Source organism: Macaca nemestrina, chromosome 11 (genome assembly GCF_043159975.1).
Source record: "Macaca nemestrina isolate mMacNem1 chromosome 11, mMacNem.hap1, whole genome shotgun sequence".
NCBI lineage: Eukaryota > Metazoa > Chordata > Mammalia > Primates > Cercopithecidae > Macaca > Macaca nemestrina.
In genome coordinates this window covers 67,234,178-67,247,963 of record NC_092135.1, presented here as the reverse complement: position 1 = coordinate 67,247,963, position 13,786 = coordinate 67,234,178, and the positions used below count along the sequence as shown (strand labels likewise).

At 38.2% G+C, this 13,786-nt stretch overlaps 1 protein-coding gene across 1 annotated transcript in view; it reads left to right on the top strand.

The window, feature by feature from the left end:
- The window catches only part of LOC105483280 (LDL receptor related protein 2), a 214,626-nt gene that overhangs the window by 27,466 nt on the left and 173,374 nt on the right, over positions 1–13,786 (top strand). The window contains exon 2 of the mRNA XM_011744068.3: positions 13,372–13,479. Within this exon, the coding sequence (XP_011742370.2) occupies positions 13,372–13,479 (108 nt within the window). The remainder of the gene's footprint in view (positions 1–13,371; positions 13,480–13,786) is intronic.

Genomic DNA, 13,786 nt, shown 5'->3' with positions numbered 1-13,786 from the left:
AGGGGCAGGATGTCTAGGTTTATGTAAATCTGTTCTTTTTTTTTTTTTTTTTTGAGACGGAGTCTCCCTCTGTTCCCCAGGCTGGAGTGCAGTGGCGCGATCTCGGCTCACTGCAAGCTCCGCCTCCCGGGATCATGCCATTCTCCTGCCTGGGACTACAGGCGCCCACCACCGCGCCCAGCTAATTTTTTTTGTATTTTTAGTAGAGACGAGGTTTCACCGTGGTCTCGATCTCCTGACCTTGTGATCCACCCGCCTCGGCCTCCCAAAGTGCGGGGATTACAGGCGTGAGCTACCGCGCCCGGCCTGTAAATCTATTCTTATTCAACCAGAAATAAGGTAGCAACTTAAGATAATATTTTTTCTTTGAATGAATTAGAAAGGAATTATTATATGTTATTTTAGTCAAAGAATATTTTTACATTTGATGCATTCTTCTGTTATATAAGAGAAAGTTTAGAGAATTAGGATAGTGAATATTTTTAATGCTTTTTTTTTTTTTTTTTTTTTTTGAGATGAAGTCTCACTCTGTCACCCAGGCTAGAGTGCAATGGCACTATCTCGGCTCACTGCAACTTCCGCCTCCCTGGTTCAAGAGATTCTCCCACCTCAGCCTCCCAAGTAGCTTGGACTACAGGTGCACGCCACCGTGCCTGGCTAACTTTTTGTATTTTTAGTAGGGATGGGGTTTCACCATGTTGGCCAGGCTGGTCTTGAACTCCTGACCTCAAGTGATCTGCCCACCTTGGCCTCCCAAACTGCTGGGATTGCAGGAGTGATCCACCACACCTGGCCTTTAATGCTTTTAGGAAAAATTTGAAGTTAATTCTTTTAAACATGGGACCTGGAGAATCACTGAACTTCCTTTTTTTTTTTTTTTTTCTTCTATTGAGACAGGATTTCTCTCTGCTATCTATGCTGATCACGGACTCCTGAGCTTAAGAGATCCTCCTGCTATGGCCTCCCAAAGTGCTGGGGTTACAGGCATGAGCTACTGTGCTGGCCAGACTTTTTAAATGGAAAACTTTTTAGCTTGGTTTCAGTAGATTAATCCTGAATTTCTTTATGTCCTCAATTCTATGGCTTATGCCAAGGCATGAGTTGAGGTTAGCAGAAATCCTTTTATGATAATAGAAAGATAACGATGTCCAAGTTTAATGTACAGTATAATGACTTAAGGTCCATTCTAGGAAAGCCTGTATATTTATCATTAATTTCTTTTTGGTGTTGGAATTATACACCTACAGTATTTCATGTAAAACTCCAGAGGATCACCTGAAATATGAATGATTTACAATAGACAAAATAATAAAAATGCTCATTGTAGGAAGATAGAAAAATATATAAACGAGAAAATCAACATAAAAATACATAAACAAGAAAATAGCAAATTGGGAGCAAGCTTGCTTTTGACTCTAGTTTGACCTGTGTTTCTTAGAATAAATCTTGATTTTCACTCTTGCCCTTGACCCAAGACTGGGCCAGTGGAGGCAACCACCACCATCTGTGCTTTCAGTGTTGAGCATCCTACCAAGAAAGGTGGTTTAGATTTTGAAAGTTTCTCTCAGTCAGATAGTAGGGGAACAACTCTTAGAATGTTAGATGAGTGGTGGCAATGCCCCGGAAGGAGCCACCTTTCATGGAGGGACGGCTGTGCTTCAGGCATTGTGCCAGAGGTTTACAGGGACCTCTTTAATCTTCACCATAACCTGATTTTGCAGGTCAGAAACTTTGTAGGTAAGAAAACTGCATACTGTATCAGTTTAAATTCAAGTTCATCAAGCTAAACCAGCTCAGTAACAAATATTTATTGAGTGAAGGTTCAGTGGTAAATGAGACACAAACAGTTCCCTCATGGAACTTAGAGTCTGGAATGACATAGGGACAGTCAGTGCTTTGCCAGAGTTGAAAGCCATACATCTCTTGGCTTTTTGGCTATTGTTTTTTCCATTGTTATTCTTCTCATTTTAGCCATTCTTACTGAATTTAATTGAAATTTTACTTAATTATTATAATGCCTATGGATCCATGTTCTGCATATTAACTCATTCATGCTAATTCAAGACTATAACTATAGGTACCCAACACTCAGAATTGAGATGGTCTCTGAAAACTCTATTCTTGACCAACTCTCTAATATCATTTTATTTTATTTAATTGCCTTTTAAAAAAGTATAATACAAACAAAACTCCAGTAAGCAAATGGCTTTAATTTTTGTGTGTCAGTTAGTAGAGATTTTATTGTATACACTTTCTGGTTTAATTTATTACTGAAGCCATACTTTTTTTTAGCATTAAAATTCTAAGATTTTATATTTATAATAGTGATAACGGTTTTTTACTGTAATTACTAATGATATTTAAAGCACAGAGTAGGCAAAATCTTAGGAAATATACTCTGCTTTTTTTCCTTCCATTTCTGACAATCATTGCAGATAAACTTGTAATTTTATTCATGTTGCTACTAATATGGGGACATTATAAATTTATCATGTCTGTGCAGAAACCTGAACACCACTTTATTACATGTGGGTATCAGTTGGTGACAATGTAATATTGTTGATTCTGTGTCAACAAGCTATTGGATTGTTTCAAGTCATCACAATCACGTTATAACACGAAGTGATGACATTGGCAGAGCCTGAAAGTGGTTTGGAGACCTGCTCATGCTATTTGAGCCCAGGCATAACAAACCAGGGCCAAGGGACTTCTGGCGTAAAGATAACCTGCTGGTGAGGCATGTTCTGAAGTTCTTTTTGCTCAGCCTGTTAAAAGCAATATAGTAGGGGAGACACAGGAAATTTAGTGTCATTCTACCCTGAGAGTATTTGCAAATATAATAGGTCCTTCTTTATAGATTTACAAGGCAATGATTTGCTGTTACATTTGTTTCTGTATAGGGAAATTAAAATAATGATTATGCTATATTAGTAAATTGCTTCTAATACAAATTACAGTTTTTGATTGTAGGGTAAGATGTACTCTTGTAGCCCTTTTCCTTCCCTCCCTCCCTCCCTCCATCCATCCCTTCCTTCTCTCCTTCCTTCCTTCCTTCCTTCCTTCCTTCCTTCCTTCCTTCCTTCCTTCCTTCCTTCCTTCTTTCCTTCCTTCCTTCCTTCCTTCCTTCCTTCCTTCCTTCCTTCCTTCCTTCCTTCCTTCCTTCCTTCCTTCTTTCCTTCCTTCCTTCTTTTCTTCCTTCCCTTCTACCTTCCTTGTAGATATCTTTGTCATCTTTTGGACATCATCTTGGTTTCACACATATATTCTAACACACCATATATAGTTCATTTATTGAGGGTAGGCTGGGTACTAGGAGGTCCTGTAACAGGCCATGGGAATACAGAGGTCACTTCATCTCATCTGTTCTGTTCTTTATATTTCATATATCCAGGTCATGGCAGGAGAATTTTGAACTTTCTGCTTATAAAATCCTTTCCAAGGCATAACTTGTCACTAAAGGGGAAAAATACAAAAATATTGTGTAAAACAGCAGCAAAACCAGTTTTTAAAAAAGGGAATGACATATTACATTTTTATTAAAAATGTTGACTTCAGTTTACTAGATGTTTATCAGTACTTACTGCCCAAGAAGAGGCTTTTAAACTTACTGTTGGAAATCTTTTTGGCACTCTTGCTGCACAATATTTCTTAATAGTTTAAGAAAATTCTTACTCTGTTGGCAGAAGCCATACATGCCCATCACTAAATGGTCAAGGTTGAGGCATGCCTGTGTGTGCAACTCAGTTATTCATCTAACGAATGAACTGTGGATAAAGTATAGTGTTTGTGTGAATAACAATGCAGGAGCCTCACCATCACCAAGCATAAACATTTCTGATAAGAGCTGTTGTCAGAGTTGCTTATTGATGTTGAGGCATTGATTTCGTTAGAGTCAATTATATGTGTGTGTGTGTGTGTGTATGTGTGTGTGTGTATATATATTTATGTATATACCTGATCTCTACTTTCTGAAAATTTACACATTTAGAATGGAGGTTATTTAGTTCCTATCATGTAACTTGTGACTTATAAGCCCACTTAGCAATTACATACTGCTTCGGTCTGAATTTGGGCCATAGCCAAATAAGGGTGAGTTGCCATTTTGTACCAAATTGAGGTTGAGGTGCAAGATGCCAGGTGTCATTTAAACCAAGGTTAGAATGCAAGATGCTAGGTCTCATGAAATCTAGTGTCTGGACACTGATTGCTAACCTTAACATCTCTCCTTTCTGCCCTCTCTCTTTTTCTCTCCCTTATTCTTTTCTCTCTATTTTTGCCTCTTCTCTCTCTTCTCATGTCTTTAGAGCTTGTTGTAACTATTGCGATAGTCAAGAACTAAATAACATGGAGTTAGGGAGAAGGAATACAGCAAGGTGTTTGTATGATTCAGTCAAGAAGGCCCATTTAGTAGTTATAAATAATTTAGCCTATGGCTATGGGGAATTACCAAATCTACCAATTGACGGTCAATTTCTTCTCTTCTTGTTGCTATTGTCATAATTTGCAGTATCAAACTATCGTTCATTTGATAACCTGGTGATCTCATCTGATTATTAAGATGACCAAAATGAAAGTGATGCTTATAGCTTTAACATATCCATGTCAATTTGATTTATGGTTCAACACTTGGACCTAATTAATCAGAAAAACCCTAATTTGATGCTATCTATTAATGCTAGTCTGAAACACCATTCAAAAGCCTTAAGCAAGAAAGCTGCCTTTCTAAAGTCTCTCTTGTCATCTATTTCTCATGAATGTCCATTTTCTTTTTTAGTGTTTGAGTCCACTCAACCATTTTCCAGTAATTTATATTGCTAATCAAAAAGCCATATAGGAATTCTCTGGGTGATTGGGACTGAAAATGTGCTCTGAAATGGGAATGATTTGTAGTTTTTGCACAGGGTGTGTTAAGTCATCAGGTGCTGAAGGGCATGCTATTCTTGCAAGTAGTTTGATTCATTGGATCCTTATTTACCTGGGCAGACAGGCCATCTTAAATTTTCTTCTGTTTGGATAGTGCTCTTTTCAACATCCTGTAAGTGTAGCTCTTTTGCCATGAAAGATGTAAATAACCAGTTAGTCCCTAGTGGGGATCGGGGGCAGAGGAGATGAAGGTCCTGAGCTTAGTTTCCTTCCATGTGGAGGGAAGGTTCCTCTTTAGGAACCTCAGTGACTTAGTTGATAGAGGAAGCACTGCATGAGCTATTCAGGGGGAGCACAGAAAAGACTGATACAAATACAGTTTCAGTGCTTTGATGCTCGCTAATAGGAAATTTTCATTGCTCGGCGTCCTTAGTAAAAACTTGGACATTCTTTTGAATGTTTGGGCACTTGAGTGATTGTCAATTTATATTTTTATTTTTTTGTGAGTGTATGCAGTTGGGGTGGGGAGAGGACATTTGAAGAAATTATTATTTTTTGCTCTGATAATGAATACGGATGGGAAAAGTTTGCATCATAACGCAATGTGTTTATGACTGTTTTTCATAGCCACAATCCTTTATGTTAATGACGAACTACTTGAGGATTTCAGATGCTTGTGTTTTTCCAGTGTGGTCCCCTCCCCTTGAAGGGGTAGACCTGTGGACGTGTGATGGAATGGAGCATTCCAGGGTGAAACAGGCCTTTCTGGAACTTAGATTCTTTATCACACTCCGAGGGGAGTTCGTTTCCAGTTGCTGGTACTAGCAGATGCAGCGTGCAATTGCCCAATCCTAGGTGCTCTTATTGATGGGTGGGGAGGAGTGGGATTGCTGTTTAAGAAATTTTATTATCTTTAGAAGGGAAGAATTTATTATGGTTTTTTTTTTATGGTCTCTTTCATGTGGGCTAAGATAATTATGAGCTCTGACTGTCCAAGCTGCTTAGAGGCTCTGAGTTGTTCTCCACTGGGGGTGGTACTGCCGCTCTCAAGTGGCATGGACGTGCTTGGGAGTGTTTTTTGTCACAGTGATGTGGCGGGGCACTACTGGTGTTCCACAGGTGGGGGCCAGGGATGGTGTACATACTGCTTTGCCCAGGACAGTTCTGCAAAGTGAGTAATTATCCCAACCTAAATGGCGATAGCATCCTCCGAAGAACCTCTGAGAAGTGTGACTTTGCTTATAATGTTCTGTAGTGCTGATGGACTGCCTGATTGTAGAGGTGAGAGGTGCATAATGAAAAAACAAGCGGGATGTGAGAGCCTTGGGGGCAGGGGAGAAAGACAGGTGACTAGTGTTTAAATGGAAACGGAGAAGGGTAGCTCAGTTATAAATGGCTCAGTTTTAATCTCTCATTGCTCAGAATTGAGAGGCTGCTCAAGTAGTACATCTCATTCTGCTGCCATTTGGTTATTGGAAAGGCACATTATTTTAATTACTAAGCAAATATTTAAGTAATCTTTGAGATCAACTATCTTGAGAGCTGACTGGATTCTGTGGGCTGGATACGCAGACACGTCCAGCTTGGAAAGGATGGTGGGGGATGGTCACTAGGATGTTGTTGGCAATGCCCTAAGGCAGTGGTCCCCAACCTTTTTAGCACCAGGGACTGGTTTCATGGAAGATAATTTTTCCATGGACAATGGGGAGGTGGTGGGGGAGGGATGGTTTTGGGATGACACTGTTTCACCTCAGATCATCAGGCATTAGATTCTCATAAGGAATGCACAACCTAGATCCCTCTCATGTGCAGTTCACAATAGGGTTTGTGCTCCTATGAGAGTCTAATACAGCCACTCATCTGACAGGAGGTGGAACTCAGGCGATAATGCTTGCTCACCCACCTCTCACCTGCTGCTATGTAGCCTGGTTCCTGCAGGCCACGGACCAGTACCGGTCTGTAGCCCAGGGACTGGGGACCCTGCCTCATGGAACCTGTTGGTAGTTTGCCATGCAAGTAGACCTGCTTTGGATCCTCCTGGGGCAGCTGGAGGGGCTGCAAGGTGAGACCCTTCTCTGCTAGCAGCCTCTTGGTGAAGCACCTACCAGCCTGCTCACTGGGCTCATGGTTGTGGTGAGGTTCTGGGGATTGAAGTGGAGCTCCAAGCTCTTCTCATGGTCAAAGTCTGCATGCTAGTTCAGGCTTTACCTACTCAGAGTGACCTTCACTTTTAACACAGTTATTTCCTGAGTAATCACCCTCATACTCATTTGATAGTCACTCTTTGGCTTGGCACTCAAAGCTCTTTTTTCTCCATCTTCTCAGCCTTGTTGCCTACCACTCTCCAAGAGGTCCCCACTGCGTGGGCCATACTTATTAGACCCTCACCCATGCTAAGCTTCTGTCAAGTTTTTTTTTTTCTTAGAGACAAGTTTCACCATGTTGGCCAGGCTGGTCTTGAACTCCTGGCCTCAAGTGATCTGCCCGGCTCAGCCTCCCAAAGCACTGGGATTATAGGCGTGAGCGATCACGCCTGGCCTGTCAAGTTGTTTTGACCCTACAGACAAAGCCTGGTCTCCCTCTTCACCTCCCCAAATCCTGCTCATTCACAAAGACCCAATGTAGTCTTATAATTCTTCATGAAGACTTCTCTGATGACACCAGCCTGCAGTGTTATTTTTTTCCCCCAAGGCCAGTTGTTTTTTATTATATCCATTGCTTATTTGGAACCAAATAGTCTGTTGTCATATGGCATAGCTTTGGAGTCAGACTGCCTCAGTGTAAATCCATGCTCCACTACCTACTAGCTGTGAGATTTGTTCAAGTCTCGTTGTCCTCATCTATGAAATGGGGCCATTGATACCATCTCACAAAGCTGTTGTGAGGATAAGTAAGGTAATGCATGGGGAACACTTAAAATATTGCTGGCAAGTTCTGGGTGAACAGATGCTGTCATTTGCTTTGCAGGACATGAAATGATGAAATAAGTACAGGCTCTGGAGTCACACAGGTCCTGGGGCTATATCAGACTTTGACATTTTCTACCTTTGTGGCCCTGGGTGAGATGGTTAATGTCACCGAGGCTCAGGTTCCCCTTCTGTTAAATAAGTATAAATCTCACATCATACAGTTCTAAGAGGATCCAGTGGATATCTATAAAGCTTTATATATTGTCTAACACATAGTAGGTACTCATTAAACAGTATCAGCTATTGTTATTGCATGGATATTTAATTTATAACATATAAATCACTGTTGCCCCCACTAAACTTATAGGCTCTGTCAAAAAGGAAGCATATCTTATTTTTCTTTGTTCTTCCACTGATCCTTGGACAACTGCACATAGTAGTTATGAATTTATTTGTGGCTTTAGTGAATCTGGCATCATATTCTTTTTGTCCTTATTTGTTTATTCATTTATTTTTGCACTTAAATTATGCCTACATGATAATGCATCAAACTGCATTGTGGGTTTTGTCCCCAAATCTCTGACTTCTTGAAATGTCCTTATAGTATTGTTTTCCTCTAAGAAAACATCAGGGCTCTGAAACAATAATTGGGACAAAGCAGTCTATTCAGTGGTTTGTAAACTGGATTAAAAAAAAAACCAAAAGAATTCCTGCCACCTATTTGGTGATCTGTAAGGAAAACCAGGCAGTTAAAATGTTGCACAGAAAGAGAACAGTCGGTTGGTTTGCTGTTCATGTCTTGTTTCAGTTTCATTAACTGAATCCTTGACTATTCTATCAATTTGACACTAGACAGGGTAGGGTGCTCCATATAATTTGCTATTCTTGGCTATCATCACTATAGTGTAAAATTTTGGAAATAAGCCAGTGACCCTAAATCTTTAAAAGGGGACTGGCCTTGTTTATGTGGGCAAGGTATGGGAATTGTAGTGAACCGTCGGCCAACTTATGAATATCAGAAGTGTGTCTATCAATACCAAAGGAATCAAAATTAAGTACAGAAAAAGTGAAGCAAAAATTATGGATAAGTTAAGGAATTGCCTCTTAAATTTGTTTGTTTCTTTGAGTTCAGTGAAGGTGGGACTATTAAAATGTGATTTAGTCATACACAGTTTTAAAAAGAGGACTGTACCTCCTCAGGTAGACCAACTGTTTGGAAGGACCAGTATGTGTTAAGAGGATCTAGCGGGGAAATAGGATTTGCCATAGAAATTACCTTACTCTGTCAACTTTGGACAATGTTCCATTGACTACTACTCGCCTTTATCTTATAAGAAGAGAATTTATGGAAGAAAAAGGAAACTTACAAGGAAAGGGTAAAAGAATGAAACTGCTATTAATATGACTCAATGTTTTTTTTTCTTTTTTTTTTTAATAAAAACTTCTAGATATTCCTCTTTTTTCAGATTATTTCAGATTCCATTTTTCTTTCTATGGATTTAAGATGGTAAATTTCTATTTAAAGTCTCATTGTTTGTTCTGATAGCTTTCTATATCTCTGATACATAATGGTGTCAGCAGGCTGAGTTTTACAAAGAGAATTCTACACTTCCTGACGAACATGCATTAGCTATTCCATGAGCACCCGGTGCTGTGCCAGAGGCTGTAAATGACACAGAGGAATGTTCTCAATCCAGCATTTTTCCTTGCTGTGGAAAACAAACAGGCAAATGACTTCTTTTCTCTGGGCGCTATCTGTTACTCTAAACACACTCTTAGTCCAACACTTACCCAGGAAGCTTGGAATATGGCTACTTATGAAGAAAGGATTACTCTTGTTTTTTTTTTTTTCCCTAGCTTTGGGCTCTTTATGAGGTTGAGGTTGGGAAACAAGTTTATTCCTATGTCTAATATAAATTTTACTACAGATATCAAAACGCTTAAATTTTTTTTTTGCATTGCTTTTGATTGCTGCAATGTTTCCGAAGCCCAATAATTTTTTAATGCTATGTTAGTCACCAAGTAGATTACTCTTTTTCTCCAACTGAAGTATATGAGCACTATGGATTCTACGCCAGCCCAATAATGAACTCAGTTAATGTTAACTGAGAGCAGCTTTGGGGGATCAGTTTTTTCCATTCATTCTTGAGTTTAGTGGAATAAACTTTTTCTTTTGATGAAAGGGAACATAGAGTAGTGGTCAAGTAGCACGAATACTGGAATCAGAACTGTCAGATTCAAATCCTTGCTTTGCACATATTTGCTATTGGATCTTGGGCAAGTTACTGAATTGCTCTGTGCTTCAATTTATTTATTTGCAAAATGTTCATAATAACAGCATCTATTTCATAGGGTTATTATGAGGATTAAATGAGCTAATGTTGGCAGAGCACTTAGAATGGTGCGTGCCATTTAAGCGCCATATGAGTACTTCTTTTCATCTTTGCATCATCTATTCTGATTCATGGGACAGGCAGGGGTTAGTGCTTGAGAGATAGGGTGTTCATTTGGTTCTGATGGTTCCTTTGCGATGATTGCCTGGTTCTTAACAAAACATTTTTATTTCAATGTGGATTGTATTTTCCTCCTTTCATCCTTGGTTTTTACTAGAGGGAATTTTTTTTTTCTTTTTTTAAATCAGGCAGCCCCCAAACCAGAGAGGCTCCTGGAGAATGTTTTAAAGTTACGTAAATGATTGTTTGCAAGGTTACTTCTTGGCTAAAACTGGATTGGTTGAATATGGCAGTTTTGAGACTGTTTTCTGAACAAAGTTTTAAAACTGGCTCCATGTAGATTTTTTTTCTCCCTGTGGGTGGCTCCAGTGTGTGAAATCATCCCCCCCAACTTTTTTTTTTAAACTTTAAATACTTAAATAACGAAAAGGTAGATAATATCTAGATAAAACTTTTGGAGGGCTTGTGAATAAAGGCTACTTATTTAAAACAAAACACTTAAAATAAAGTGCATATGGACCAACTGAAGTCAGGGGCATTTGCAATTATTAGACCTAATCCAGACCTTTAAACTAGTGGTTTATATTTGGTTTATTTTTAAACAACACATGCTCCCTTTATGAGAGAATGAGCTTCTGAGGCCAGTGAAGCATTTGGCTGATTGCTGAGAGGTCAGCCAGCAATGATAAAGTATCAGTTTGTTTTTTCTGGAGAGATATTTCCAAACAATAGTCATTTGGGAGTTAGAAACAGGCATCGAAGTTACTACTGAAAAGGTGAATTTGACAAATGAATTATAGATCTGTTGATAAACTGAGTAAATTGGATTTGATATATTAGATAATGGAGTGAGGAGATCAAGTGTGAAAATCACTGCCTATAAAAATTACTTAATTGCAACATTTCCCCATTAGTTTCATTTTTCACATGTGTGATTTTAAATAACTGACTTCAAACTGTTTTATAAAATGACTTTTGGGTCTCTATTTTGTGTTCTTTTCATGATGTGTTTAACTTGGCATTTTAGCTTGGCAAAAACAAACAAGTCCCCCCACCCCACTCCTCAAAAATGGGACTTGTAATAAAAGTTGCTAAAGAAATAGCATTAATTATATATATTTTCAAAACAGGCAATGTATATTGTTCTGATAATTTCCTCCTGAGTACTCAGTCTCTACGTTTATACTTTTCTTTTCTCCATAGCAATATGAAACTGTCTGTAAGAGGACTGTTCTTTATGATTGTTATAATTTTTCAACCAGAAGATACTACCTTTACAACCTCAGATACTAAGGGAGACAAATACACTGAACTTACAAATGTATTATGTTGGATTACTAACAATAGACCTAATTGATAAAAGTGATTTAATATATGTTGTGTTAATAGCTAAACCTCCAAAGCCCCTAATCTCCCATGGAAATATTGCTTTGTAGAACAAAATCCAATGAGAAGTTCTGGGATTCCAGAGTGAATTTGTACATTCCTTAGGGGCATTTTTGCAAGGGAGGTTGTTGTGCTTTAAAGGTAGTTGATAAGAGACCTGCACCACCAACCCCAGACCTGCACCACCAACCACCATCATGCATTAGTCTATAGAAGGTATTTGGGTGTACGTACTCCTGTACCACTCGGTACCACCATTTAGCCAAGCGAAGTTTCTGACCATTTGCAGCATACATTATAAATCAGGATGTCACTACCAGACAATCAGATTTGAACATTCCATGAACAAAGTAGCCTATATACCCTAGAAATAGATCACTTAACTATGTTTATGTCATGCTGTTGATATGCCTGCATTTACACAAATCAGGACAGCACATTGCTTGTTTATTTTAGGAGTAGGTAATTGATCTGTATATTTACCTAATTTTGGTTAATTAACTAAAAATTGAAATGGGTAATTTAGCATGATTGCTTAAATACATGGGGAAGATGTAATTATTCTTCCAACTCCAAAAATTGCTCCTTTATCCCATGAGTTTGTGAAAGAATAAAATAGTTTTGAGTCTTTAAGTGGGGCTGGTAGTGGCTGCTCTCTTTGAAAAATTTTTCTGTGTGGCACATAATGCTTGGGAAGGTCACTGGCCAGGTATTTGGGGAACTTTGTCCCTTGGGGAGACCTAGGAAAATCACAGGATATATTTGTTCAGTGAAATGAGCTTGTTTAAGTTATATTGTCCTTCCAGTATCACTAGGGACTATCACTGCCACTTGGGCTGTCAAACTTTTGGTGACAAGTTTGTATACTCTGGTTGGCTGCAGAGATTTTGTTTTGTTTTGTTTTTGGCTCTTTGGTTTAAAAAAATTGTTTGCAGAGATGAGCTTATAGATCTGGCAAGTTATAACTTAATTTTTAAAAATTAAGACAAAATATTAGTCTGAATCTAAGAATGAAAGGTCATAACCTGCTGTATATGATTTAGTAATAAAAAATCACTTAAAAAATAAGGTGAGGAACTCAAAAAAGTATAGTCAAGCAAATGAAAAGTTACTCATGATGTTATCAATCAGAGATAAGCACTGTTAACATTCTGGTCTTTTTTATGCTGTTTTTTTTTCTTTGCATATGTAACTCTGTTATCAGTAAAAACTTACATCCTTGTTTTTGTTACATTAAATTATGAGTATTTATCTAAGTACTTAGAATTTCTCCATAACCATTTTATAAGTTACTAATATGTCAAAAAGAGATGTAAAAAAATATAATCCTTTTATTGTTGGACATTTAGGAGGTTTGCAATTTCCTTTGTTACAAATAATGTTGTGATGAAAATCTTTATACATACATTTTTGTCTACTTCTTTGATTTGTTCCTTAGGAAAAAAATCCTTGAAGTAAAAGTACTAAATTAAAGATCAAGTGTTTTTAAAAAGCAAGATACATGTTGTCAAACAACTTTCCCAATGAGTTCCATCAAGGTATACACTAATCAACTGTGTATGAAAATCACTCTCTTCTTGTGGATATTCGAATAAATATCTTTATATTATCATTGGGAGAATGTTTTCCTAATTTTCTAATTTGTATTTCTTTGATTATGTGATTAGTTGAATAATTTTTCATTTTTATCAAAAATTTATATTTCTTCGGTTAAATATCTGCATGGCATAAGTTTTTAAAATTTCTGTCTGTTATTGCAGAATGTGACAGTGAGCATTTTCGCTGTGGAAGTGGGCATTGCATCCCTGCAGACTGGAGGTGTGATGGGACCAAAGACTGTTCAGATGACACGGATGAAATTGGTTGTGGTAAGTGAGGAGGGGCCAGGCTAAGTTCTATTTTGAGTAACGTAAGTGCTTCGTGGTGATTTCACCTGCAACAAAGAGAAGAGTATGCCTTTTAGTGACAGAGTCAGGTCTGGGCCAAAGTCTTTTGAGATCTGTGTGGTTAAATAGAGAACTGGTGGCATTAACAATGATTTCATTCCCTTCTGAGGTAGGGGTTCAATTCACATTGATGATAGAATATTAGTTTCTATCTCACCCTTATCTCTGACCACAACTTCAATATGGAAACATATTTGGGTGCAGTTTTCTGAAGCCTGTAAGAGATTAT